The sequence below is a fragment of the Erithacus rubecula genome (genome assembly GCF_903797595.1).
Source record: "Erithacus rubecula genome assembly, chromosome: 13".
Taxonomy (NCBI): Eukaryota; Metazoa; Chordata; class Aves; order Passeriformes; family Muscicapidae; genus Erithacus; species Erithacus rubecula.
In genome coordinates this window covers 17,291,804-17,318,675 of record NC_136665.1, presented here as the reverse complement: position 1 = coordinate 17,318,675, position 26,872 = coordinate 17,291,804, and the positions used below count along the sequence as shown (strand labels likewise).

At 40.4% G+C, this 26,872-nt stretch overlaps 1 protein-coding gene across 3 annotated transcripts; it reads right to left on the bottom strand.

Moving 5' to 3' along the window:
* On the bottom strand, window positions 1-26,872 carry PPP4R2 (protein phosphatase 4 regulatory subunit 2). Of its 3 annotated transcripts, XM_079317365.1 has the most exons (9): window positions 26,678-26,871; window positions 25,901-25,982; window positions 10,103-10,273; window positions 5,542-5,635; window positions 4,701-4,738; window positions 4,304-4,378; window positions 3,806-3,949; window positions 3,266-3,534; window positions 1-2,328 (listed from the first exon to the last, which is right to left on the bottom strand). In XM_079317365.1, the coding sequence occupies exons 1-9, from the start codon at window positions 26,709-26,711 to the stop codon at window positions 2,015-2,017; spliced, it is 1,221 nt and encodes a 406-aa protein (XP_079173491.1). In that variant the 5' UTR covers window positions 26,712-26,871; the 3' UTR covers window positions 1-2,014. The 3 variants fall into 3 exon arrangements, with proteins under 3 accessions (XP_079173491.1, XP_079173492.1, XP_079173493.1); XM_079317366.1 differs by lacking the exon at window positions 25,901-25,982 and having other exon boundaries at window positions 26,678-26,829; XM_079317367.1 differs by lacking the exons at window positions 4,304-4,378; window positions 4,701-4,738; window positions 5,542-5,635 and having other exon boundaries at window positions 26,678-26,872.

Below are 26,872 nucleotides of genomic sequence, written 5' to 3'. Positions count from 1 at the left end.
GGTGCTTAAAGAACAAGTTTATTGACAATATCGTCACAAATAAACAATCTAAAGAAAATTTCAGAAATCTCTAAACTTAGAAATTTTAAAATTTTCTCATTGGCAAAATATTAAAAATTAAAAAAAAAAAAAAGAAGTGTAAGATGTCACTATATTCTTAAACTTTCCTAATTTCAACATATTGGTTCAGTCCTTTCATTTGATAACACACATCCAACCCTTCAGCACAATGAAAATGAGTCAAAGTACAATTTTCCTTCTGCAAGGGGATCTTGATCAAGATTTTTTTTTTGTTTTTTTGCAAGCGTCTCCCTGAATCCTGTCTGCTCACAACTTGATAGGTAACATCAGCAAGAAATAACTTTATAAATAGCCCAACTGAGCCAAATTAATTTGGGTATTAATCAAAACCTAAATTTCCCCCAAACAATACAAAGCAGACCATGTAGTACAAGAAACTATCAGCATGCATTTTAGAGGTCATTTTTGTATTTCAGGTACATGAACTTAAAACCAAAGAGGGACAAGTGTGATAAAAATGTACTCAGATATTTCATAACATTAATATTTATTGCTTTATATGAATACTGTATTGAAAGCCCAAGCATTCAGTTTACACACAGAAATTATACAATTATATACCGTTTCACAATGGCAGTGAGCACTCATTACAATCTACAAAAAATCTACTTTACAGAAATTTAAAAATTCTAAATATCAAAAAGGTACAGTTGAAGAAACAGGTAGAAATTTGGCAGCCAGTAATTGTGACTGGGAGGTTGCAGCTTGCATGTCTTTAAATATGGGAACTGGAAAATATTGAGTTTAAAGCAGTAGTTTGTGCTTTGAGCTGGTTTGAAAAAAACATTAACACTGGCTGTCAAAGTAGCATGTTCAAAAATATTTAGTTCACTTCCAAAATGTGATAGAAATCGTGGTGATCCCTCTGCAGCCCTAACCCCTGTAGCTCAGGAACATGACCAGGGTCACTCCTCCTCCTCCCCACCCCGTGGTGTGATCAAACCTTGGAGGAACTCTGACACTTGTCTGCAATATTCACAAGAAGCACTCAAAAAGGCAAATACCTGCTCATTTCTTCCAAGGTATTTTATTTTCAAACATTTCTTCTACAAAAGTTTAAGCTAATGTTTATGATTACAACGTTCTCAACATAAAGCACATTTTCTCATAAATAAATGAACTCCTTTCACTCAGGCACCTCAGAAGTATACAAAAATGTTGTCATTGGAACAGTTCTCTTGGAATGTGTTTACTCTGGTGTTTTCAACAATGTTAGTACTTCCAGGGTTTCATATGGGCCAGATTTCACGTGTTTTGTTTTTCCAGAGGCAAAGCAAAGTGCCTTGAGAGGTGAACTCAGTCTTTTCCTATAGAAAAAGTATTTGCTGTATTTATCTTTTATAGAAACAGAAAAATATACCCTTTCCCCCTTAGAACAGTGAGGGTACACGGAGGTGTGCATGCTGTGTGGAGATGTGTGTGTGAAACGTGTGTGTGAAATGAACACATTTGAAACACACAACAGGTTTCTTGGTGTGTATTTAAATAAAAATCCAGAAACCAGCCTGAAACCCCGAATTTCACATGTCAAATGCTGAAACTGTAACCAAAATATGAAGTAACTGCTAGAGCTGTCAGAAAAAGACAAGACAAAAAGCTTTCTTGCTTACATACAACTAGGTGTGGTGATCTCCAAAAAAGTTGTCAAAATTATAATTACCTTCCAGTTTAAAAACTTTTATTCTAAATAAAAAAAACTATACACAAACCACTGATTTGACCAAACGAAAGTTCAGCGGTAAGCAGGACCTGAAGGAGCTGGTATTCACAGTTCTTATCATGTACAACTCTTTCAAGGTTCCATCCATGGAGAAGTTTATTTTACAACCTGCTGCTTTTTTGTAAAACTAAAGGTCCACTTTATTACATAAAATTATTTATACAGTGTAAAACCGGAGCCTTATGGAAAATACTGCCTTTAAGTTTGTTTAAATTAGTCTTGCTCCATAGGTTCATCTGCAGCTTCTGTGGCTTCATCACTGTTTTCCATGGGGGTCTCTGAGGAGTTGTCTGGAGTTTCACTGGCATAGGAGCCCAGCTCTTCTGTGGCACTGCAGTCAGCTGCACTAGTGGAGGATGCACTGATGCTGCTGTCAGCAGAGTGTAAATCCTTCTCTGCCCGCGGCTGCTGCGACTCCTCCATCTGACTGCTCTCCTCACAGCTCTCTTCAGCCACACTCGAGGAGTCACTGTCTTTTTCTTGATCTTTTCTGTCCTGACCAACGTTTCTGGGAGACATGAAGGACTCTAGGAACAAAGACAGTACATTATTACCAAGGGATTTCCCAACATAACTTAATCGTGCTGTTTTTCACTCTGAGCTATGCTGAGCAAAACTTCCACAGCACAGCCATGGACAGGAAACACAGACAAACCCCAGTTTTATTAGAAGATGCAAAGAATTAGAGTCAGTTTTGTCAGGATATCTAAACTATCCAAACATACAGGAAAAAAAAAAAAAAGTTATTTATTTAACAGCAGCTTCACTTAATTAAGCTTCACTGGAAAAAAAAGTTTAAGAAGTAACTTTTTCTGGCTACTCCAAGTCCCCCATTTGCCTTCAGAAGCAGTTTTTTGGAAATTATGAAACCATGGCTGTTTCAGGTGTACAGCCATCATGATCCACAGGAACATTATACAATTACATGAGCCACAAAAAAATAATTCAAAGGAAACTTGCAAAAAATAAGTTTGTCTCTTAATTGCAGTTATTTACTTTTTTTTTAAACTTAGGTATAGAGCCTGCCCTTCAGTGAGATATTTTCATTGTTCCAATAAGTTGTGGAGATATGGTTACACAGTCTCCTCAGTCAAACAACATAAATTTGTATCTATATTTAAATAAATTCCATAATTAATAAGGACAGATACACAGAGCTATGAACCATCCTCTTTCTGAAGCAAGGATGAGAACACCTGATACCCTAATGCAGGGATTCTTCAATTCTTGGTGCACCCTGATCTCGTTTGGAAAATTTTAAGTACACTTGTGTAAGATTCATAATGAGTGTAGGACCAAGGAAAAAGAAATAACAGTATTGCTAAATTATGCAGAACTGAAGTACAAACAAGCAGCTTTTCCTGAAGCACAACTGGAGACCTTCAGCAACCCCACAGCACTGGTCCCCAGCAAAGAAAATCCCAACTCCTTGGGAGTAAAAGAAGACAGTGAAATCTGAAATACCTTCCTCCTCCTCCTCTGTACAGTGCTGTCTGGCACAGGTAGCATCTTTTTCTTTATCCTGAGTTGTAGAGGATGCTTCTGCCTCTTCCCCCATGCCTGAAGAGACTTCACTGGAGGCAGTTTGGTTTGGTGCATCTCTGGCTTCCCCTTCCTTGTCAAACTTAAGTCTTTTTACCTCATGTCCTTCTGCTTCTGCAGGATCATCCTCAGAGTGTTTATTTTTCACTGGGCTGCTCTGAGCACCTTCTGATTCAGACGCTGGTGACTCACTACAAGCAACAAAACCAGATGCAGCTTTCAGTGAAGACAAACATTCTGTATCTTTTCACACTTTAAGAAAAAAGTAGCAACTACTTCAAACACATTAAGTGATAACAATACACTTTGCTTCACTTATCGCATCCCAAAACCTCAAAGCCACCACTCCTGATTTAAAACTCCATCACACATCCCTTAGAGGGTCAGTCTTTTTCAAACTGTTTTAAAACATAAATGAAAAACCTGAGAGTAATAAAAGCTCAAAAGGCACTGCTGCCAAACCTGTGTTTCTTGTCCTCTGTTTGCTGCAAGCTGGGCTCTTTATGCTCTGTGCTGTCTGGCAAACCGTTGGTTGTCATGGGAGTTGACAAGGAAACCTTCGTCCTGCTCACGGGTCTGGGGGTCCCAGGGCCATTTACATTCGACCTTGGAAAATAATAATGAGAATTTAATCCAGCCTTTCAGCTAAGTATCTTGTTCCTATTTGGCAGAAAGTAGTTACACCCTTCCTTTAAAAGATCAACAAAATTAAACAAAGAGATGTTTAATTATTCCTCACCTACAATGTGCAAATTTGACACAAAAATTTTAATAATAAAAAAAAATAAATCTCAACAACGAGGTTAGAGATATCAAAATACAGAGTACATGGCACACATGTTCCTGCCTCCTGTGTCCCCATTCCCCAGTATTCCAAGGCACATCTCATTTTAAGGGTATTTATTCCCAGCACTCCATTGTTTCTATCCAGTAGAAGTTGATCCCTGGAGCTAAACTCACCTGTCAGTGTACCCTGGTGAATTTCCGGGGAACATAACACCATTCATCCGATTTAAACTACTGGAATTATTCTTCCTAACAAACAAAACAACAACAAAATGTAATGAATAAAGGAACCTTAAATCACTTTAAGACTGTTTGCACAGAATTTCCCAATCCCAAATTTACAAAGCCTCCACTGTTGGCCCCCAGGGGTTTTTTATTTATTTCCAAATTATTACACTTGCAGACACCATCCCTGCTGCTGACTGAACTATTGGTAACAAAATCTGAATTCTGCATGTCTGGCTTTTAGATACAACTACTGACAGCAAGAAAGCTACATCAGACACACACATGCATCCTCCCTGTTACTAACACAAGCTTGAAGTTTCATGGAAAAGAGGATTATACTCACTCTGAAGATGGATATACACAGCTGACAACCATGACATTCTGCAATATACAAACATATCAAGAGTTCAGAAAAAGAAGCTTCAGCTCTTGACAACATCCCAGAACATTAAAGAGTTACAGAAATTTGGTCCTATCTGTTAAAATACTTCTGCTCCCTCCTACAAGGTCAGGTCATAATTACACTAAAATTCAGGATTTTATTAAGTTTGTTACTGTCCTAACAAGACCAGAGCACTAAGCCACAGGCCCAAGTGTCTGTAATTTCTAAGTGAGGGACCTTTGGAGAACAAAGTACTCAGAAATGCTGAAGCAGCCTATTGTGGAACCACATTTTCAAAGCCTCTTCCTGGCTTCTGAAGGATCCCACGTTCTGATCCAAGCTATAAAATGCCAGTTAAGACACTTGTGTACTCTCCACACCACAGGAATTAAATACTGAAACAAAAGACACTGGAGGGAAGGGGCCTCCCCTCTTCTTCACCTCTGGATTTACTCTGAAACTAAATATGGGAGGAAATTCCTGATCAAAAGATTCAGGGTATTTCATCTGATCATTTCTAACTAGGACTCCATACAAAAACTGCCAATACACCCTCCACAAACTACAGGTGGAATATTGCACAGTGATTGGGAAACACAGCCCCTGAATTAATCTTTATGTCTGCAGTTATTTTAAAACTGCTTTTTGCTGCTGAGAAGCATGAAAGAAACTCAGACACTGAAGAGCAGCCATCAGCTGCACTCTGGCCCCAAGGAAAGCAGAACTTTGGGAGCAATTGGGCAGTTATTAAGTGGTGGCTGTGACTGTGGAGCTGTGCACTCTCTCTCAGAGAAATACATACCTTTTCCACACCTCTTAGAAATTTGTCTGTTCCTGTGTAATTCCTCCTAGGATCTGTCAGCAACTCACAGAGTCGCTGGATAGTGAAGGGGATGCTGCAATGAAATAATTATTAACAATTTAATTTTATTTTAGTAAGTACAACTGTTAGGAAGCAACAACATTACTGTCTTCTCTCCCTTACTGAGAAGGTGGAACAAAACCAGTAGTGAAATTTGTAGCCATGAGCAATATTGGGTGGCACCTCAAGGCTTTATTTCCCCCCTATCTCATACAAAGCTGTTTCCTGTGCTCACCACCACAAAACCCAAGTAAAGACCTAATGCATCTTCCCACAATTCAAAAGATTCATTTAAACAATGAAAAGGAAATCAGATCATCAACAGTAAACTTTCTGACTGTGCTACTCCAATATACAGAACAGAAGCTGTAAGGGATTCAAAACAAATTTGAGTCATACACACTAGAGCTAAACAAGTCTCAACTTGTAGTTTATTTCAGGTTTTACAAAACACAGTTACAGAAAAAGCAGTAAATGTTGGAATTAGCAGAACCATTGTACTTCAGCTGTTACAAATCATCTATTTTGCTACAACTGGACAATATATTAATCTATCAAAGAACAGACCAGGAAAAATAAATAAATTAATAATAATCATCATAATAATAGATGTATAAGCTCATAAGAGCCACATAAACACATTTTTGTTTTTTACAATTCTGCACTCAGTTTCATCCCTGCTGAAGTAAGAAACTGACCTTTCAGACAAGCAACACTTTACAGACAATTCCCAGTTACCTGAGGTCTCACACATTTTCAATCCAAGTTTAGTGTCACATTTTAACAAATTTCTGTCAAAAATATTTCAGTAAAATTACGAAGTACCATGCATTTTTACAGTTAACTATTTGAAATTGAAGCCATAAACATTTAAAAAGTTACCTAAGAAGAATATTTTATACAATATTTATGAACCATTTCCTGGTTGGGAATACAACTGACACCAAATCCAGAGCAGCAGCAATCCAGACTGACATGTAAGTGTGTATATATCCCCACACTGTAAATTTCCATGTTTATTATTTTCTCAGGAAGTCAGTATGTGGTATGCCCAGCCTGTGTGGTGAGCTAACACAGCATGGATCTCAGGTTTTGCTCAGTAGCTAAAAATCCACATTAGAGGTGCCCAGATCTCCACCAGCTCAGTGCAGAGGCCAGCACAGCTGCAATCCATCATCCCACATGACACCTCACTTCAACTAAAAGCCAGTAGTACCCAGAGAGTGACTATGTATCAACAATTTAATTATGTTTTTCTGAACTGCCTGTACATTATGTTACTCAGGAAGTCCTAATACTCAACAAACCAGAAAAACCACAGGAACAAGTGTTCCTTCTAATTCAGTTTATTACATGAAGGCTCTTAAGCTTGAGAATAGTTCTGGCATTATTCATTTCTCTTTCCTTGTTCTTTATTGGTCAGCCAGCAATCTTTGACACCCAAATTCTTCATAAAATCATCAAGCTTAGAAGAGACCTTTAAGACCAAGTCCATACTCACAATATTCAGCTTCTGCACAGTGCCTTCTTTTAACAAATTCCCAACTTTTAAGTAACAAAGGATTTACTTGATCTGTTAATCTTTCAACATGGATAAAATATTAAGTTGATCTTACTATTTCTTGTGATGGTCGTTTTGATTTTCAGTTGGAATTTCACAATTAAAGAGATTTTGGGTTTTTGGGGGGTTTTTTTAAAATAGAATAGACAGTCCATTCAAAAATCCATTTATTCAACAGAAACAAAAACATACAGATTTTTTAATTACTCTACATCAGCCAGATCTGTAAGACATCCTGGGGAATCAGTATCTGGCTCATTTGGGTTTAGCTGTACTTAACTGGTCCCCTGGAATGCTGTGACATGAAATGTTCTGGAACATCATTCCCCAAGCAAGACAGAAAACTCAAGAAACTTACAGCCTGCAACTAACTCCAGAAGGAAAAGCTGTGTTCCTATTTTACTCTCAGCTACAAGAAGTTAAAAAGAAAAAGGCAGAAGCCAATTTCCCTTCCAATTCTTCACAGCAAAGTGAACTTCATGCATTGAGCAGCAGGTGGCACAATCACCCCTCTGCATGGAACTGCTCCAACATTTACACATGGTTTTAGTTGGCAAAACCCAAAGTTAACTTCACCTCAAAAACTCTTCCTGGTGAAAAAACTATTGTTTTAGAATAGATCAACAACATGATTTTAAAACAGAAGCAATTTAAATTGGTGTAAATCTATAAAGGAATATCAATGTGAAGTTTGTAAGCAGTATGAGAACTGATAGTAAATGCTCAGAAATTTAATTAGTTCAGCACATGAGCTGCATGAATAGTCCTGATCTGCCCACTTAAGGTAACCACTTAAAATTCTATACCAACACAATCAAAACTGCACTTCCAGCAATACAGCCAGAGTGAATTACAAACCAAAAATTCATTTGCACAGGATTGCAAATTACTGGGAAAATTACTTATAACAGCTATATTAAATTGTAGCAAAAAAAAACCCCAACATAAAACGAATTTGGATTATGATCTATTTCATTCATGCTGTGAAAACTTCTGTCATGACAGATTCCCAATAACTTAGCTAAGAACTTCCCTGTTTCACTAACAAAGGATAAAAGGATTTTTAAAAAGGCAGAAGTTCCTACTCCAAAGGAATTGTAAGAGAATTGTAAAGAGAATCTGGTTTTGCAAACCTGTGCAGATACCATGTCAAGTAAGACACAGACAGGTTAAAAGAAGCAGTTTGTACTTTGTTTGAAAGGCACTTCAGCTAGAAAGACCCCAAACCAGGGGTCATTCTTAATGTGTTACTTCTTCCACTCAAATTAAGAGTTTTTACAAAGTTGCTACTTTGAATGAACTCTTTCCCTCTCTCTTAAACAAACACTACTGAAAACATCCCAGTAACAAAGACACATCAAGTAGGTTCCTCGCCTGCCCTGGCACCCTGAAATGACACCCAGTTCTAAAGGAGTCTGAATATACAAATCACACCCAAATCCAATCCAAAACCTGCTGCTGCTGTTACTTTTTGGACACATCTCCACACGATTCAGCTTTTACAATCACATCTTCCCTGTGGGGGTTATGAACCACTCTGCAATCCCAGATCCTGAACATCCCCAGGCATTATTTCCTTTAAGGTAACTAATGGATGCAGTTTGCTTCCTCAAAGCCTGGGAGTTTCACTGCAAAGTATGAGGAAGTTGAGCACCCTGAGATGTTAGAGCAAAGGATGAAAATAGCACAGGCACAGCCCAAGCTCCAGACTCATCATCCAGAGGTTTGTTCAGTGCACTTGGGAACAACAGCAGATAACAGCAGCCCATTCATTAGCTGTCCCTGGGAGAACATTACCCATTCTGTGGGCAATGAAGCATTAACAAAAAGCTGGGGGAGGCGGGAGAGAGGCAGACTTGAGCATAAAGGATAGGTTTGTTTTTAAATTCCTGCAGTGAAGCAGCCCGGTATAAATATTGGGGAGCTGAGAACAAGCTGAATTTCACATTCTTAGAAGTCTCCTACATGAGAGCAACTGTGGGGGAAGTGGAGATCTGACTTAAAGACTCCTAAAGTGCAAATAAACGAAGCAGCATGGAGCCACGACAGTATAAATTATAAATACAGCATCAAATACAATATTAAGGACATGTCAGTAGCACTTCTAAAACTGAAATTTCAGAGTATCAGGAAGGCAAGATTTAGAACATATACCCATTTATCAACAAGCTGAGAAAAATGCTTCAAGTCTCTTAACAAGCACTGAGCACCACAGCTAGGATGACTCAGCTTATGGCAAGTATGTAATCCAGTTTAGAAACAACAAAAATACTACACAAGTTTGTAAAAAGAACACACCAAGTAAGACAAAAACATCAGGAGCTTTATTTGAAAGGAAACAAAAACTTCCAAAATTAGGAAACCAGCAAAGGGCACAGGTACATTTCAATCTGGGGCACTGTCAGCAACAGATCAAACACCCCATGTCCTTCATCAGTATCATTTCAACTTTAAATTTGAACCTGGCATAATTTAGTAATTCCAACCCAGGTACACCTTCACCTCCTGGTCACACCCTGTTTCTCATAGCATGATTTCTTCAAAAGGTGAACTGCCACAAAACAATCAGGAACTGAACACCAGAAGATCTCTTTCCATTTGGAATTTCAAACTGCACTAAAACAAATCTGACTTTACTGTCTATTTAACCTCCTAAATGTACACAGTAATATGATATTTCTTTGAACTGCACTGTTTAAAAACTAACTACATATTGAAAACACAAAGTGAATGACATCACACCATGTCACATGTCACACTTTTCATTCACTGACACAGTAATAAAGTTCAGAAATTACTGTAATAAATTTCCAAGGTGCCATATGTGCTTCTGCTCGTCTATTCAAGGAAGCAAAATGAACAGTCACAGTACAAACTACTATGTTAAAAACTGGGGAAATATGTTTGTTATCCTGATTTTAGAAAACAAAGGATACATACCCATTAAATCCAGTGACAATTTTCAGGATTCTTTCTTTCATCTCTTCAAAGGGAATATATTCCACGTTTGGATTGGGGGGCCCTCTTGGTTCAGGAGCTGAGGTTCTGAAATCATCCATGACTTTCTCCAGTTTGAAAATAAAATAGCCTTTAAACTGAGACCACTGAACCCTGCATAAAACACAAACATTGAGACATGGGCAAGTTAATTCTAAACCCAAAGAGTAACAGTGGAAGTTTATGTTTGAATAACAACCCTGGCATGCCAGCCCTAAGATAAACGAGGCAAGTGATGCTGTGCTCTTTTCCTTCCCGGATTTAAAGCATGGTAACTATTCCAACAATTACACTGGAACAATGTAACACAAATCAACTGCCTCTAACAGCAGGGGAAGTCATTTCCTTAAAGAACCCATATCCACTGACAATGCAAACCTAAACATGAAATACACACGTGTCTATACAATGTAAAGGGAGCCTACAGTGCTGCCTGTAGCTTTCACTGTGCTAGTAAGAGGTAAAAGCAGAAAAAAAACAACCAAACAAAACCATACCCCCCCCAAAAAAAAAACAAACCACCAAAAAACTCCAAATCACCAAAAAAACACAACCCCACACACACACACCAAAACACAAAGTGAAGTGTTTCAAGTCTGGAATCCATACAGTAACAATACACAACATTATCTGCTTCCCTCACTAAACCTTAACAAAGGCATTTTATAACTCTACACATTTTAAAAACATTTCACTCTTTTTTACTTCTTTTTCTCAAAAAAGGCAACTATTTTCTGTGTCACAGTTGGCACTTGTTGATGAAAAACTGAGCAAAACAACTTTGACTCCTGATAAACATTCCCACAGCAGTAAGCCATTAAGATGTTTTCAAACTACCTCCTGCCTTACAGCTTCATCATTCATAAAATTCTAGATTTTGAAAATTTCCAGCAAACAGGTCCCTGTGACTGGGTACAGGAGACAAGTGCTGAGCCCTTCCCCAGCCATGGCCCCCCAGGAGACACTGGGATGGTGCATGGCAGAGCAGCACAGGGAACCACGTGAAAGCTGATTCAGTTCAGGATTGATTTGTTTCTATTCCTGTTGATGCAGGAGCTTGCACAGCTCCAGAACAGAGAAAAAAGAAGAAATAGGGAGTAACAAACCAACAATAAAGAAAGAGAGAAAATGATCTTTGACATTTATCTGTAGCACATACGATCTGGCATGAGCAGCTTCAAACCAAACAAGTGTAAAATGTGAGTCCCTGGACAGCCCTTCAGTTTCTGCTCAAACCAGTATTAAACTGTCTAGAAAAGTATTTAGCCAAAGCTCTATCTCTACAGGCTGCCTTTGGCAGCCCTGACTATTTCTGGCTCCATTAGCAGCTGTCCTTCTGTGGGGCTGACCCAGCTATTAGTGCTGTGAGCCACGGGTGCTGATGCTTTTGTTTCTCCAGCAAATCCCAAACCACAGGCCAAGGAAGCTCCATCAGCCTCCCTGCACCAGAAGAGCAGGGCCATGTCATCTTTGCCCTAATTTCTCCTTTGTCTCAAAGAAATAATTAAGAGATGAAAAGGGGGGGGGGGGGGGAAATACAGCTCAGGTTTATCTATAGAGATCCAAACACAAAGCCCCTGTCTTTCACTAGGAATGATAAATTTGCAAGAATTCCAAAGAGGAAAAGAAATCTCTGTCTTCCTTCACAAGAGACCTTTAGGCAGCTCACAACAGGAGGGGTCAGAGAACTTAATGGATAATAATAATAAAAATTAATAAATAAATAAACATCAAGGTCCCAAAAGGGAATGGCATGGATTAAAGAGCACCACTGAGTCTCACTGGATTGTCTCCAACCAGCATCCTACACCCCAAGCAGAATACTATGTTCCAATGTACAAGATCAGCCATTACTACTACAAATGTTAAAATGTACAATTCTGCAGTGTTGCCACCATGAAACCAAAGTGTTAGTAACAAATCACAGATTTAATACATAAACACACCACAGCCACAGTAAATAACCCCATGACAGTGTGGGATTACTCCCCACAGAGCATCCCAAGTGCTTACTTGCCTCATTTAAAGGAAATTCCACTATTATTCTAAACATTCTTTGACAACCCCATTTGGATATATTTCTGCACTTTAAAACTTGAGCTGTTTTTTGCTTTCATTGTTACTTATTTCTTGCTGAATAGTAACACTTATCTTTTCACAGACTATTAACCCATCAGTGTTTGAAATAAATCAACAACATGAAGTTTAAAATGGCAATTTACTGCCTGAAAACAGCACCCACCAGCTCCTTCACAATGCCAAAACTACAGAAAATAAATATTGTAACATTTTGCCCATATGGAGAAGTTGAGAAAACTATCACTTGGATTTGAAACAACATTAGTATTTCTCCCATTATAAAAAGGCTAAGAACTTACATCTGTAACACACTGAACTACTGACATAGAAAGCATCACTCAAGCTGCATTCCAAACCACTTGCTAAATGACTGCTGACCAGGCAGCACAGGACAGGAACTCACAGAGGCAGCAGAGCTTAAGGATAAACTCATCCTGCAATGACAAGGTGACCACAGCTAACCCAGACACAGCACAGCAGCTGAAATCACCCCAGCAAGCTGCTGCTAAAGCAGTGGAAGCACAGCAGAAGGGGCTCAGCACAGCCTTGCTGCTCCCACTTTCACTGTTTCTCCAGCAGTTCTTTCCAGCACTGCTGGATTCTCACTGCTGGGGCTGCAGCAGCAGCAAAGCTGAACTGCTCAAAGGCCACTGAGACACTCAGTGCAATCTCAGACACAACTGCAATTCAAACAATAAACACAACACTGATATCAGTGTTGTTTAAATAATAAACTCATTTCTGACAAAAAAAGGCCAAAATTATTTCTGCAGGGACAGTATGATTTTCTCAGTTCCCATTTACTCAGTGGAAGTGATCAAAAGTGAGTGTCAAAAGAGCCAAGTCACCTTTCCTGTTTTACCAGTCTATAAAAATGACATGTACAAATTGGCATCAGCTGAATTTTTCAAACTCAGGTGTCTCATCCATAGAGAAAACCAGTTCCTTCACAACAATGGGGAGAAGTATTGGCAATACAAAATTAAGATGAAAAGTCACATATCCTACTAGCTATCCAAGTAATCCTTATCTACCCCTCTAGAAATTTTAAGTTATCCCCATTCACTGAAAGACTGGTTGATTAGAAAGACAGAAAACAGAAGAGACAAACAAGTGCCAAATATCTGTTTCCCAGGAAAAGAAAAATATTCCAGATGTATCACAAGCTTCCTGAGAAAGGTCTCTATTTTGTCTGCTTTATTACACAAGGTGAGAAACCAAAACCAAGAGAAAAGTTTGGTCAATACCTCCTATAGTTAGATCAAGAGCCAAACAGAAGCAAAAGAAAATTCTTCTACTCTCTGCTTTATGTACAAGCTCATCAAGTTTTATACACTGGAAAATAACTGATAAACATCTTCTTAAGTTCTGTAAGAATAACAAATGGAAGAAATTCCATGGAGAAAATACTGTTCATACTTTTTCCAGAGCAGGCCTGTTTATAAATACTTGCTCTTCCCACTCCCTATTGCACATAATCAGCCTTTTCTTCCAAATCATGCTCTTCCTGTCCACTTGGGAATGGGAATCAGCAACTTTGAGAGCTTTTACAGCTCAAAGAAAAAAGTTACTCAGAACGATGCATGATCTGAAACAACACCTTCAAAAATAATACTTTAAAAATTAGCTCATCCCAAAATGTTTTGGCTCAGTGTACTTTCATTCTAGAGAATGATGGCTCTGTAGTTATACATATTTTCTGTACATCAAGGCACCTTTCACTACAATAACTGGGTCACCCTGTGTAAATGTACCTGTACAAAGAGCTCTCCTGGGCTAATGAGCCTGGAGTTCCACACATGCTCCAAATCATTTAGGAAGAAATGCCAGCTTATCCTAAGAGTCCTCTGCTTCCCCCCCACCAGCTCCTGCACCATCCTTCCCTTTTATCAACCTAAATGATTTGCTCTGGCAAACAAAAAAATCATGAGGAAGAAACTGACTTGAAGTAAAAAGCACCTAACAAGAAGAAAAGTCAAAGGATTGGCTAAAGAGAATCAATCACAGCACTACAGAACTACACATTGTATCCATACAGACACCACCCATTTCAAATTTTCCCAGGACACACAAATGCTGGCAGTTGAACTCAAAAATTTGTTTTTAAAAGCACCTTTAAAAGTCAAGGAACAAATGAGACCATGGAAGCTCACAGAGGGTCCAACAATTCAGTCTTTCTACCTTACTTCAACATTTTATTCATGCTAATAATGTGCTTCAAGGTATGAGAAGATGTTTAACACCCTAACACTGTATCCCAGTGCAGGTCCATTAAACATTAAACATTAAACATAAGAGAAAAATGGATGGAAGAGATGTCAGTGTTTGAAGACACTCAGCTGTGTTTCCAAAGTCAATCAGGAAAGCAGACAGCACCTGACCAAACAGCCAATCCTACAAGGAACATCAGCAAGCTTTGAGAAGATTTACATGTAATTAGAGACAACATGACAAAAGGCTAGGAAAGGGTGAAGGAGGACATGAGACATGAAATGAGCAAGTAGAGATTTAAATAAATGACAGACTGAAAAAAAAAAAAAAGTTTGTAAATTTTTTTTTTTTTCCGAAAAATCCCACAAAACCCCAGAATGGGTCCAAAATGAGCTGAAGACAAACTTAAACCCTGAGATGAAAGCCACAAAGGAGGGAAGTGTAACTCCACAGTCAGAACAGTGCAGCAGTAACACACTGTGAGTCACTGAGAGCTGATGAAGCAGTAAAAATATCTCCCCCTCACAGGGAATAGTAAAAAACAACAACAAAAAGAAGAGAGATTAATTTAGACACAATCTAACATTGGCAGAGCAGAGCCATGGAAGAACACAATCCTAAATAGCTCTGTTCTCTAATAAAAGCAATCAATCTATTTCACACCTATACTTGAATTACATGATTTGCTCTTGGAACTAATTCATTACTACAGATCAACAGAATTTGCCAAGTTTAGAAATGCACCAATTCTACCTGATGAACAGCATCTTCAGCAGAGAACAGGCCACCTCAGACAGAAAGCAGGGCAAGCAATCTGATGCAATGCTTTGATTTCAAAGAATTACTAGCACAAAGTTGCTTGCAAGGAATGACTGCATCTCTATTAACATGATTTGCATAGGATTCATCCTTTCAAACATGGAAATAATCTAATCATATCATTCCCAGAGTGTAAAAGACATCCCCCCATTCCCTTATCTCCTGCTTATGCAAAATGCCTGTCCTGGAGAAACTCTGAAAGCAGCTTTCTGTCTTACCACAATGGGGAGGAGGAGAAGCAGCTCAACTATTGTGTGCCACAGAACTAAGTGATATTTTCTTCTGACCACTGGGTAAGTTTGTATATTTGATTCTTTTGCCACTTGGTATAGTCACTTTGGGAGATAAGGTGTCAACAAGAAGAGCAAAAAGCCTGAAATATTTAAGGAAGTTGTTTGGCAAGACCCAACAAAGATACAAATCCCTCCTACTATTAATGGAAAACTATCCACACTGAACACATTGCATGGCTCCCCCTCACACACTGAGCACTGCAAGGCTTTGCTGGAACAGTGCATCCCCACACCAACACATGACTTGGACAACAAGCTGGAGGCTGGGCTGCCAAGTCTCCAGGAGAGCAGAAGACAACTACACTGACTTACTCATTTCCCTCCTTAAAAACTGCCATACAACATCAGACATAACCCTAAGGGGTGCATATGGCTCCTACTGTAGACAAACTCCAAAGATTTTAAGGTTCAAACTCCACTAAGCTCCCATCAAAGCAAAGCAAGATAAAACCTAAAATTGACTGAAGAACTGGAGGAAGAATTCAGAGTGCCTGAAACAAGGCTAACTCCTGAAATGAAGTACTGCAATTATTCCATAAATCTTTCTGGAATTGCCTTACAGATTACAGGTTTAATTAAAAAAAACATTATGTTGAAGAGATGTTAAGCTTCCAGAGACCCAGCTATGTACTTAAAATGTGAAGAGTCCCAGGAGTCCTGGTGGGATGTCTGTCTTCAGATTTCACAGTGTTTAAGTTCATTACAAAATTACTTGATTTAAATTTTAAGAGGATGCCATCTGTTTTGGAGAGATGCTGAATACCACACAGAACATAAAATGAAACCAAAGTACATCTACTATTGATTCTGTTCATTGAGCAGGCCATAAAAGAAATATCAGAACTTAGTAAAAAGGAAGTATTTCCCTCTCCACACTTCTGCTACTATTGGCTCTTTGACAAGCAGAAATTAAAAAAAAAAAAAAAAAAGCAAAAAAAAAAAAAAAAAAAAACAAAAAACAAGCAAAGAAGCCCATTGAATTAGTATATTTAAGATGTAAACACTTGATATGCAGCTAAACTGATTTTCAGGCAATGTCATCAGAACACACAAGGAAAGAACAGAGGACAATGTCTGAGGGAGTCACATAACATGGGACAAGACATGTGAGTCACTGGTACCACCTTTGCATCCCCAATTTTTGCTGACTTACATGACACCCCCACAGAGACCTGCTAGCAGGAAACAGGTGTTTTGAAGTGTAGTAACTTGCCAACTTTAGTAACTGTTTTTTTTCTTTTGTGCCTTGTTCTAGAGCTCCTGGGAGATGAAGATACACTCCAAGACACACTAATTTCCCCAGGCTGTCAAAGACAAAATTAAAGTTTCATCCAAAATAAGTTTATTCCTTTTCTATTCTGATCTATCAATGGGATCTCCAGAACTATTTGTAAAGTGAAAAGGCAGAGAAAATGAAGTGCAATTACATATCTAATTCAAACCCCTGGCAAGGCAGCAAACTTTCCAGCATGTTCTTCCATAGCCTTGATGCAAGATGTATCCAACAGGAATATTTTCAGACCAGCAAATAGCAAAACCCAAACCTGTTGCCATTTGCTATGTTAGCTTGATTAATTATGATATAAACAGATTGCTTCTTAAGCAGGTGTGCTTTCAATTTCTTCAGAAAATGCCTGTGAAGATTTCAGGGATAAAAAGCTGCAGCACTGAACTGCCACGACCAGGGAGATGAGCCATGCTGAGGTTCCCACAGGGATCCCATCCCAGTGCAGAGCAGGAAGGTGTTGCCCCACCACACACAACCTTGTCCTTGGTCTGCACCAAAAGGGACAAGCCTGCTCTGCTGCTCCCACACATTGCTGTGATCCCACACACTGGGAGGTGAGGCAGATCACTGATCTAAGCACAGAATTAATGCTGAGATAAGGCAGAGTAAGATGTGTGATGTGACTAGCAGGGAACTGAGCCATTTCTTTAAGCAGCAGCACATATTTATCAGGTAAAGGAACTTATCTCACCTAATTCCATTCCTGTGTCAAATAGCATTTGTATTTTAAACTTATTTTTCTATTTCCCTTGCTTTATTTTAACAGTATTTTGATGCAATTCATTTTAGTGTCATGATGTTGCATGCTGCTGCTATTTTCACCAGTCACACAGTACAGATAAACACAGGAAATTCCAAACAATGACAACAGATTTAGACAGCAAAATCCCCTGTACCCCAATGGAGACTGGCTTCTCACATGCTTCTAGCAAGTAGACAAACACCTCAATCTAGCATCAAATCAAAGCCTTAAGTAAGTGCAAGATTCTTTATGAGTGTTTCTAAATGAGCAATAAATGTTACAAGTTGAGGTAGGGTGGATTTCCTGGAACACTGTGCCTTGCTGCAGTCTGCTCCTGTTAGGCACTCGTCCTGGGGGAGCATCCTGTTCCCTTTCACCTGATAACTCATGGAAAATTAAACACTCTCACATTTTATCTTCAGTAGGATTTTACCTCATGTTACCTTTCACTTTAATTAAAAATATATTGAAGAGTTCAAAGGAGGAAAAACTGGTATTTCCCACAAGCAGAGGAGGTGTTTTTCCATTTTCACTCACTGATTGTTGTCAGCCTAAATCCAGTCTTTGCTCTCCTTGGGAGCACAATGAGCTCATTCCAGAACCAGGGAAACTGTCAGACATTAGAACTACATCTACTTCAGTAGTGTGAGTGTTCACCTCTGCTGCTTGCAAATTACTACTGCTCTTGCCAGGAACAACAAAGATTAAGACTTAGTTATGGAAACAGGCAGCTGAAGAAGACATTAAAGCACTATCTGTAATCATCAAGGGACTCATTCTGATCTCTGCTGATAAATACTCGGCTGACTAACAGAATACAGCTGTCCCACAGAACAGAAAAAAAAATTTCAATCCAAAATTTTCTAGGAAATTCATTTGTGAATACAGTTAGCTAAAACCAAACTCGAGTACCCTTCTTTTTTTTTTTTATTTTAAAGTCATAAACTGACTACAGAACAAAAAAATACAAGATTACAACATTCTTCATTCAAAAATTAACTTCCTTATAGCAGAGTAGAAAGTAATACAGGACATCAGTGTTGCCTCAGGTATCACCAGTTTGCCCAGAATAACCAAATCCACACAAGAAAAGCTGCAGCTCCTCTGGTAAGTGTAGCTGTCACTGTTGTCACCTCAGAGGTGCTGCAGGCCACAATGAGATAATATGATCAGATGTTTACTGTATCAAGCAATAAAGCTGGGGAATCAGATTAGGGAAATGCACCCTGTGCAGCTACTCCTGGATGTCTATTGCAGTGAGTCCCTGTGCTTGTATGCAGTGTCCCAAAAACCCAGAGGCCTCCCTCAGGTCTCACAGCTGCACTGCTGGGATCAAAGAAACTGCACTTGTTACTGATTCCTTCCAAAAGCAGGAACAAAAGCCACTCAATTGGCTTCTCCACAAGGCAGTTCATCTGACACATTCTGAGTTTGGGATGATGAGGTGTCCCCTGCCTCACTGCCCTAATCCACAGGCATTAGGTGTTAGTGCATCATCACACTCCCTGCCACTTCCAAGGCAAGCATCAGGTATTGCCATCATGGAAATCTTGTCATTGTCTTCAAGTAGTTTTACTTCAAAAGCTGAGAGCTGCCAGACACCCATCAGCTTTGTGGAAAAGCAGCATCAGTCTGGTTCATTCACAAATTGCTAATCCACTTTGCCCAAGTCAAGCAGACTGCTTTGTATCCCTCCTTCTGTGTGCACTATTGCCTGGTTCCTTCCCCCCACGTGCCATCAGGAACAAACCTTTCCAAAAGATTCAGACAGAGAGAGGGATCAAGGCTCACAAATCACAGTCAAAATGGAAAAACATCCCTGCCACTGAGAAGTGTCCTAAGGAGTGAACAATACCCAAATGCCTGGGGAAGTCCTTCAGATGAAATACTAACAAGCACAGCCCCCACAGAACAGAGATTTGAGGCCCACTGGAAAATATCAGAGGTCACACTGAGGCACCCACTACAGCATCATCACTGGGAGGTGAAGGTACAATCCAAGAGAAACCCTGAGGATGACAACAAATCCTATCCATCAAGGCAGAGAATGGAGCTTGAGGAGAAGGATGACCACAGAATACAAGTGACCACCAGAAACATGTGCAAGTACCAGAGAATACATGGTGGGAGGTTTTCTGTGCAAAATGACATGGACTGGTTGTCAAAAAGATTATAAGATTATCAGGAAATGTGTTCACAAGAAAAAACTGTGTATAGCAACAGGGAAGGAAATCACACCAACTGCAAATCTGAAAGTGCAAAGAGCTACATTTGTGATTAAAACAGTCCAATCACTCCAAAAACCTCAGTGCTGCAATCAGAGTTTGCCTTTTGCCTTTCCTTACACGTGTATTCCATGGAGAGTCTAATGTTTATTACACTCAGTTCATCACACACATTTTATAATGGCAGTTAAAGTCTGACCTTTACACTGCAAACCCCACTCCCAATAGATATGAAGTGGCAGCACTTAAAATAAAACACTACAAGAGTGTGTTTCCCAAAGCAGCAAGTGATTTCATTGATATCACCACTGACTGCTCTGAAGTACTACACAGTTCACACACAGAGAAATTTTTGTTTCTAACAGAGGTAAAAGAGCAAGGAAGCTAAATTAGTGTTGACAAAGGTGCATCAGCAGGTTTTTTGACCAAATATCCTTCTGAGACATCAGTGAACTGTGTAACAGAAAACAGTGTCAATGGAATGGAAATTAGTGGATGCTGAATGGAATGGGGTTAGTGAGGAATAACAATGGACAACAATGCAAGGAAGTTTACTCACATCTCTTGCTTTACTGAGAACATGGAAATGGAAAAGTCTTACACTATCAAAGGCACATAGAAACTTCTTTCAGAAAAAATATGATCCTGGTTATTACAGCAGAAACTTGAGAAATTTTTCTTTTTCATGTTTTAAAAAAAATCATAAGGAATTCCATTCCCCAAATAGGCATTAAGGTTCCCAGAAAGTAAGCTGTCTCCAAATTAAAAAAAAAAAAAAATGCTAGAAGACACATGCTGAGCAAGTAAACTCATTGTTGAATAAAAAGCAGAGAACATACTTTAGGGAAAAAAAATAGATCTAAATTTAAGGATGTGAAAAAAGCCAGAAGACATATGGCTAAAAAAAACCTATACATTTGTAACAAAAGAAAGGATATTATACAAGTACTCAGAGCACATAGTTAAAACACTTAAACTGAGATGCAAACTTATTCTTGTAGGAGTTCATGGCTACTGTATCTTCACTTAGCTCTCCTGCAGCTGACAAACTATTGCACTGCTGTAATAAACTAATAAAAAAGTTAAACTGATTAAAAAAAAAAGCTTAAAAGGATAACAAGAAAAAAGTTCACAGCTACATAAGGTAATGAAACAGCATCAAAAGGTCAAAAGTATTTTTGCCATTATCTTTGGTGGAACTGCAGTTATGTAAGTTACATTTACAGTTATGTAATTTACCAAAGGCGAATCATCCCTGATCCACCTGACTGACTGCGAGCAGGGAAGAACCAGGGAATGCTGCAGCTCAAGCTGGGCCAGGCACAGCAGCACAGGCTGCACTGCAAGGCTGCAGCCCCAGTGCAGCAGCAGCTCTGCTGCAGGGATCCAAAGGGCAGCCACACCCAGTGGCAGAGGCTGCTGCTCAGAGCCCACAGCAGGGCTGTGCTGGCAGGGCAGCCTGTGCTGTGAGCCTCTGCAACACAGGCTGTGCTGGTGGAATGCAGCTGCTGCCCCCCACTGCATCCAGGGAGGTGGAAACACTCCTTTTGAGATGCACAGGTGTGGGGGGAGAGGCACTGGGGCCAGGATGCTCCAAGGGAAAGGCTCTCCCCAGGGCACATGGCTAAGCAGTGAAACAGAGCCAAACTGAGCCTATGGAATTGCCATGAGTGGAGATTTTCAGAAATGCTGCACAAAGCCCTCAGCAATTTTATTTAACTTTGGAAGTAGCTCCCCTTGAGCACAGGGTCTGCCTGGGTCACCTCCAGAAGTCTCTTCCAACTATTCTATGATGATGGTATGGATTTGCCCTACAATCACATGACTTAAACTTGACTCAAGAAAATCTGCAAAAAACCACTTATGTTGGCCCTCAGGAAAACATGTGAAGAAACAACTTCTGTTTTCAGGCTCAGATGGGGTTCAAATTAACATTTCAGAGCTTTCAAAAGAATTTCACTACAGGAAGGAATAAAACCAGAATGTATTTGAATGGCTGTTTATGCTGCACCAAGGGGAGGAACTGGTGGAACTGCATCACATCCTGGGCAGTGCTCTCTACTCAGGCCTAGGAGGATTTTACAATTAATCATTTCTGCCTAGGAACTGTATTGCTCCACATTTTGGTACTTCACTACTTTCTGGATTCCTTCACTGTCAGTAAGCTTCTGCATTATACTTGCCACTACAGTAAGCCATTAAAACTGCACTTTACAGGTTCCCTGCCCCAAGGCAGGAGTGGGCAAAATACATTAAAAAAACAACATAAAATTTTTGATTGCTTTAGTTTCCTAAGTTTTATTTTCCACTTTAGAAAAACCTAGTTTTCCTTTCCAGTCCAACATATTGGATTTTCTTGGTAAATGGCCTAAATAAATACTTTTAAAACATTTTTGCTATTGAAGTGGCAGAGTGACTCTAAAACCAAGAGAATTTCCTATGAGATAAAACATTTTAAATACAGGACACAAGATCACAATTTTTAAGTGATCTTCATATCTATTTTTAAGAATTCTTTAGAAACAATAAAAATTTTCACTGTTGCATTTCACTTCCAGTACTGCAGTGCTGCATTTTCCATCCCATCCCTTAAAGCTCTTTCTACTTCAGGAAAAATAGGTGGGTTTCTTATGAAAAAAGAGCACAAAACCTCATCCTCTTTCTAGAGGTCTCTCAGATATAGTTAAGTAGTAGAAGTAACAAATTTCCTCCCTCTTCACTTTCCTCAATGTTGCAAGTCACACTGATCTGTTACAAATTGGAGACAAGGAGGTTATAACAAACTTCCCTGACTGTACTTGGTCTCACTAGGGAAATTCCATTTTAGTATCTCAGTAAAAGTTAAGGACTATGTTACTCCTCTGAGAAGTAAAAAAAAAATCCTAATAGTCAAGACAACTTTTAAAGAGGTTGAACAACAAACTTTATATTATATTTCACCTAAGGCTAAGTCTTACCATGACAACTGTTAAGAAATGAAAATATTTCAAAGCAGCCAAGCAATCAGGCTTTTGCTTCTGTCACCTCTAATATAGGAAGTTTAGACTGGCTTTTGTAAATGTAGGCCATAATCTCACCTGCAATTAAGTGAATGGTTAACTTTGCACAAGAGGAAAACTTCAAATTCAAAATTATGAAATGAATGCACATCATTGTATGATCAGGATTTTACTGCACAGCACTGATAACACAACTAAGCTTCCACTGATAACAGAACCAAAATTAGCAATGGTTTTGTTCCACACCTCCCTTGTAAGTGAAAAAGACCTCTAATTACAATAAAGATAGGAAGAGCCTTATCAGAGCTGCAGTGGTGGCTTTGTCACCTCTCACCCTCTGCTCCTCCCTTCACCCCCTCTCCAGTTTCTCTGCAGTTGGAAGCACCAGGGACAAACCCCGTGGATCCACGATCTGAGCCTGTCCAGAGGAGTCAGGGCTGTGAGAAGCTGCTGGCCCAGCTTCCCCCTGGGCTGCAGATGCAGCAGTGACCCAGGGGCTGCAGCAGCCAAGGCAGCTGCCACAGAAATCCCAGAAGAGCAGAGCCTCAGCTAAACCTGCACCTACCTGTTGCCAGCTCCCTCAGGTGAACAAGCACTTTGGAACAAGAGGGGGCAGGGAGGTACTCAGAGACCTTACCTGAGCCTGTGCTTTCCCTCTGGGGGGAGAGCTACTTGGGCCATGACCAGGGAGCTCTGACAACCTAAAAAGTCACTTCAATTTATTTCATTACTATCTTCTAATTAATTCTACTGAGCCACCAAGATCTGCTGCAACTGTGTCTGGAAATGTATGGGGGATGAGAATGATTTTTACTCTCTAAAAAAATCAGTATTCATGATGAAGTTAAAAAGCTGACAGAACCTCCATGAAGATCATATAACTCCCCCAGAATAAAAGCTGAAAGCAAAAATATTTCACATTTCACTTGTCCTGATTTTCACATTTCACTTGTCCTCAGTACTTTTTGTTTGTTACATTAGGAACAGGCTGTGACTGAGTAAGATCCATTGTTTTTCAATAATCAAGTCTGCAAACCACGGGTGTAATTACCCCTGACTAAACCATCCTCACTGCTTGTTTTTTTTAATCTATACTCTGAACTCTGTAAAAATCCTAACAAATGTCACTGCAAACTAGTATTTTATCTTCTCACTCCAAAGTATCTATTTGTTACTGGTTTAGATTCTATTACACAAAGTTATTTTTACATACATGAAAATAAATACTATCTAGTGCATTTTAAATTTGCATGTATTTGGTAGGTTTGCCTCTTCCAGAATACTAATTGTACAACAGTCAAGCTGGGCCAGCTTAAAAATACATCAAGTTCTTAAAAGGCACATTATCAATCTTCATATGAGTGATTCCCAGATTTTAATTTTACTCATTTTTTTCCCCTGATATTTTAATACATAACACATCAGTGAGGACCACAGCATACAGACTTTGGTAGATAATTTAAAGCAAATTTAATATTATAAAACAATATTTCCATGCCTACCTCAGGATTATATTAGAACTTCTGATGTTCAAACCCAACACTTTAAAAAAAAAACAATTTAATGCAACTGAAAGGTTCAAGATGGCTGAAGAGAGCTACAGACCTCAAAAAACCCACAAAGAAAACTCTGGAAACATGGAAGGCTGGATCTGTGTATCAGATGACACATCCCAGTTCAGGTTTAAGTTTGTAAAAATAAAAGAAAAATACTAAAAAATTAACCTGGATTTCCTAAATGAAAATAAAATCAGAGAGGAAATAATTTTTCCAGTAACTTGCCCCTATAGAATCACTTTTAAAAAATTACTTTGGAATATACACGATACTGGCAGAGAGAGTAAAAACAACCTGAAGAAATATTTTAGAATGGAAAATTATTTTAAATGTAGTGTGGACTTACTGTGGTGTGTTTTTTTTCTGTATAATAAGCACTACACCAAAATATTAAGCATTACAACTGTGTATGTCTGCTGAGCATGAGCCTTCTATTCAAAGAGCAAAGTACATTTCAGAACTTGTTTTTCTTTCTAAACCATTAATCCAAGCAGCACTAGCAAGCTACCAAAAAAAAAAAAAAAAAAAAAAAGGAAAAAAAAATAAAGAAAATCACCAGAACCTACAAAAGCTTTTACAAGTTCTACTCTAGAAATTCATACAAAGCCCCTGAGGTCAGTGGCTGGTCAGAAAACACTGGTAAAAGCACATCTCCCCTGCTGGAGCCGTAGTCTGGCACTAGGCCTCAAAAACAAGGAGACAGCCTGGGCGCCAGAAAGTGAGCCACGCTCCGGCAGCGCGGCCGGGCAAGCCTTTCCCCTTCCTGCCAAATAGTGATCCGCGAGGAAGTCACAGCAGCGATCCCTGGAAGGAGCGCGGCTCCCTCCACCCGCACCTCCCGGGAAACCGCCGGGAAACCTCCGGGAAACCTCCGGGAAACCTCCGGGAAACCGCCGGGAAACCTCCGGGAAACCTCCGGGAAACCTCCGGGAAAACGCCGGGAAACCGCCGGGAAACCGCCGGGAAACCGCCGGGAAACCGCCGGGAACCGGCAGAGCCACGGCAGCAGCACGGAAACTCTCCTGAAACACTCACAGCAGCACCTCGCCTGCAAAAGCAGCCCCGGATTGTCCCCTCTGCACCAGCAGCGCCCAGACACAACCACAGGATGGTTGCAGAAAGAAACAATCCGAGCCACTGGTATCTTTATGTAAATAACACAATTAGATACTGCAAACGCGGTTATACAATAGTGTATAGCACACATTGCAACAGCAGCTGAACTTGCCACTTACAGAGCCCGAATAAAAATCCTAGAATAGCAACAGGTTTTTTTATTGTGCTGAGCAGGATCTGTAAGACCTGGCAGACATCTCACAGCAAATATAGGAGAAGCCTCCCCTCTTTAGATCAAACTATCAGCAAACTAAATTAACCTACACAAAATTAAATAGGAGCTAAGGAAAGCTTATTTAGCTCACTGAAGCAACCTACAGGCAAAAAAAAGAAACCTGGCAGAATCTCATTGACGTAAAATGCAAGAATTGTTTTAAGTCACAACTGAGGACCACCGAAAGAGTCACACTTACATCGTCTCTCCAGTCTTAGCAACATGACAAAGAAACTGATCCAGTATTGGACACACTTCCTTCTTTCCTCTCTTCTCAAAATCTGTTGGCGTGAGAACGACACAAAAAGAATGGTAAAAGGAGACGGGACAGAACAAAAATTCACAATAATTAATGATTTGCTTCAACTATCAGTACAGCTCCCACACAAACACTGTCGTGCTCTCACAATGCTCCGGCTGCTCCCATGAACTCCACCAGCCTCCCAGCCCTGGGAAACACTTATTATTTTTCCTGCGGAGAAACCGCACGCACCAGAGTGGCAAAAGTTGATTTGCAACTTCTTCTGAGCAGCTACGGCACAGACAGAGGCCGATATCCCCAAGCCGAGCCCAGAAGAGAGAGGGCTGGGGAGGGAGAAGGGGACAGGTCCGGGCTGGGCCGGGATGCGGGGGAAGGGGCCGGGATGCAGGGAAAGGGGAGGGAGGAGGGGAGGCCAGAGCGGGGGTCCAGGGCGGCAGCCGGGGAGCCCCGAGAGTCTCTGATCCCCCCTCACGCCGCCCCGAGGGTCGTTGGGTAGAAATGGGGGGCTCTGTGCCCTGCACTTTCCCCCAGCGACCCCCGGGCTCTCCCCACTGTGCGGGATCCCCCCTCCCCAGCGAGCATCCCCTCCCCAGAGCGCGGGGACCCACCGCCCTCAGCGAGGGGCGCTCCCCCCACAGGCTTTGAGGGACCTCGGTCTTGCCCTCAGCGCGGCGACACCGCTCCCCCACCCCCCGCCACCAGCCTCGCCGCCACCTTTCAGCGCCTCCTGAAGCCTCTCGACGTCCATGATCCGCCCGGGCGATTTCCCCGCGGCTCCGCGCGGCTCCCCCGCCCCAGCGTCGCGCAGACCGGGCCGCGCTCACAGCCAGACCCCGCGCTCAGCGACGCTCCAACATGGCGCCCGCGCCGTGCCCGTGCGCGGCCCCGCCGCCCCGCCCGCCGGGGGCG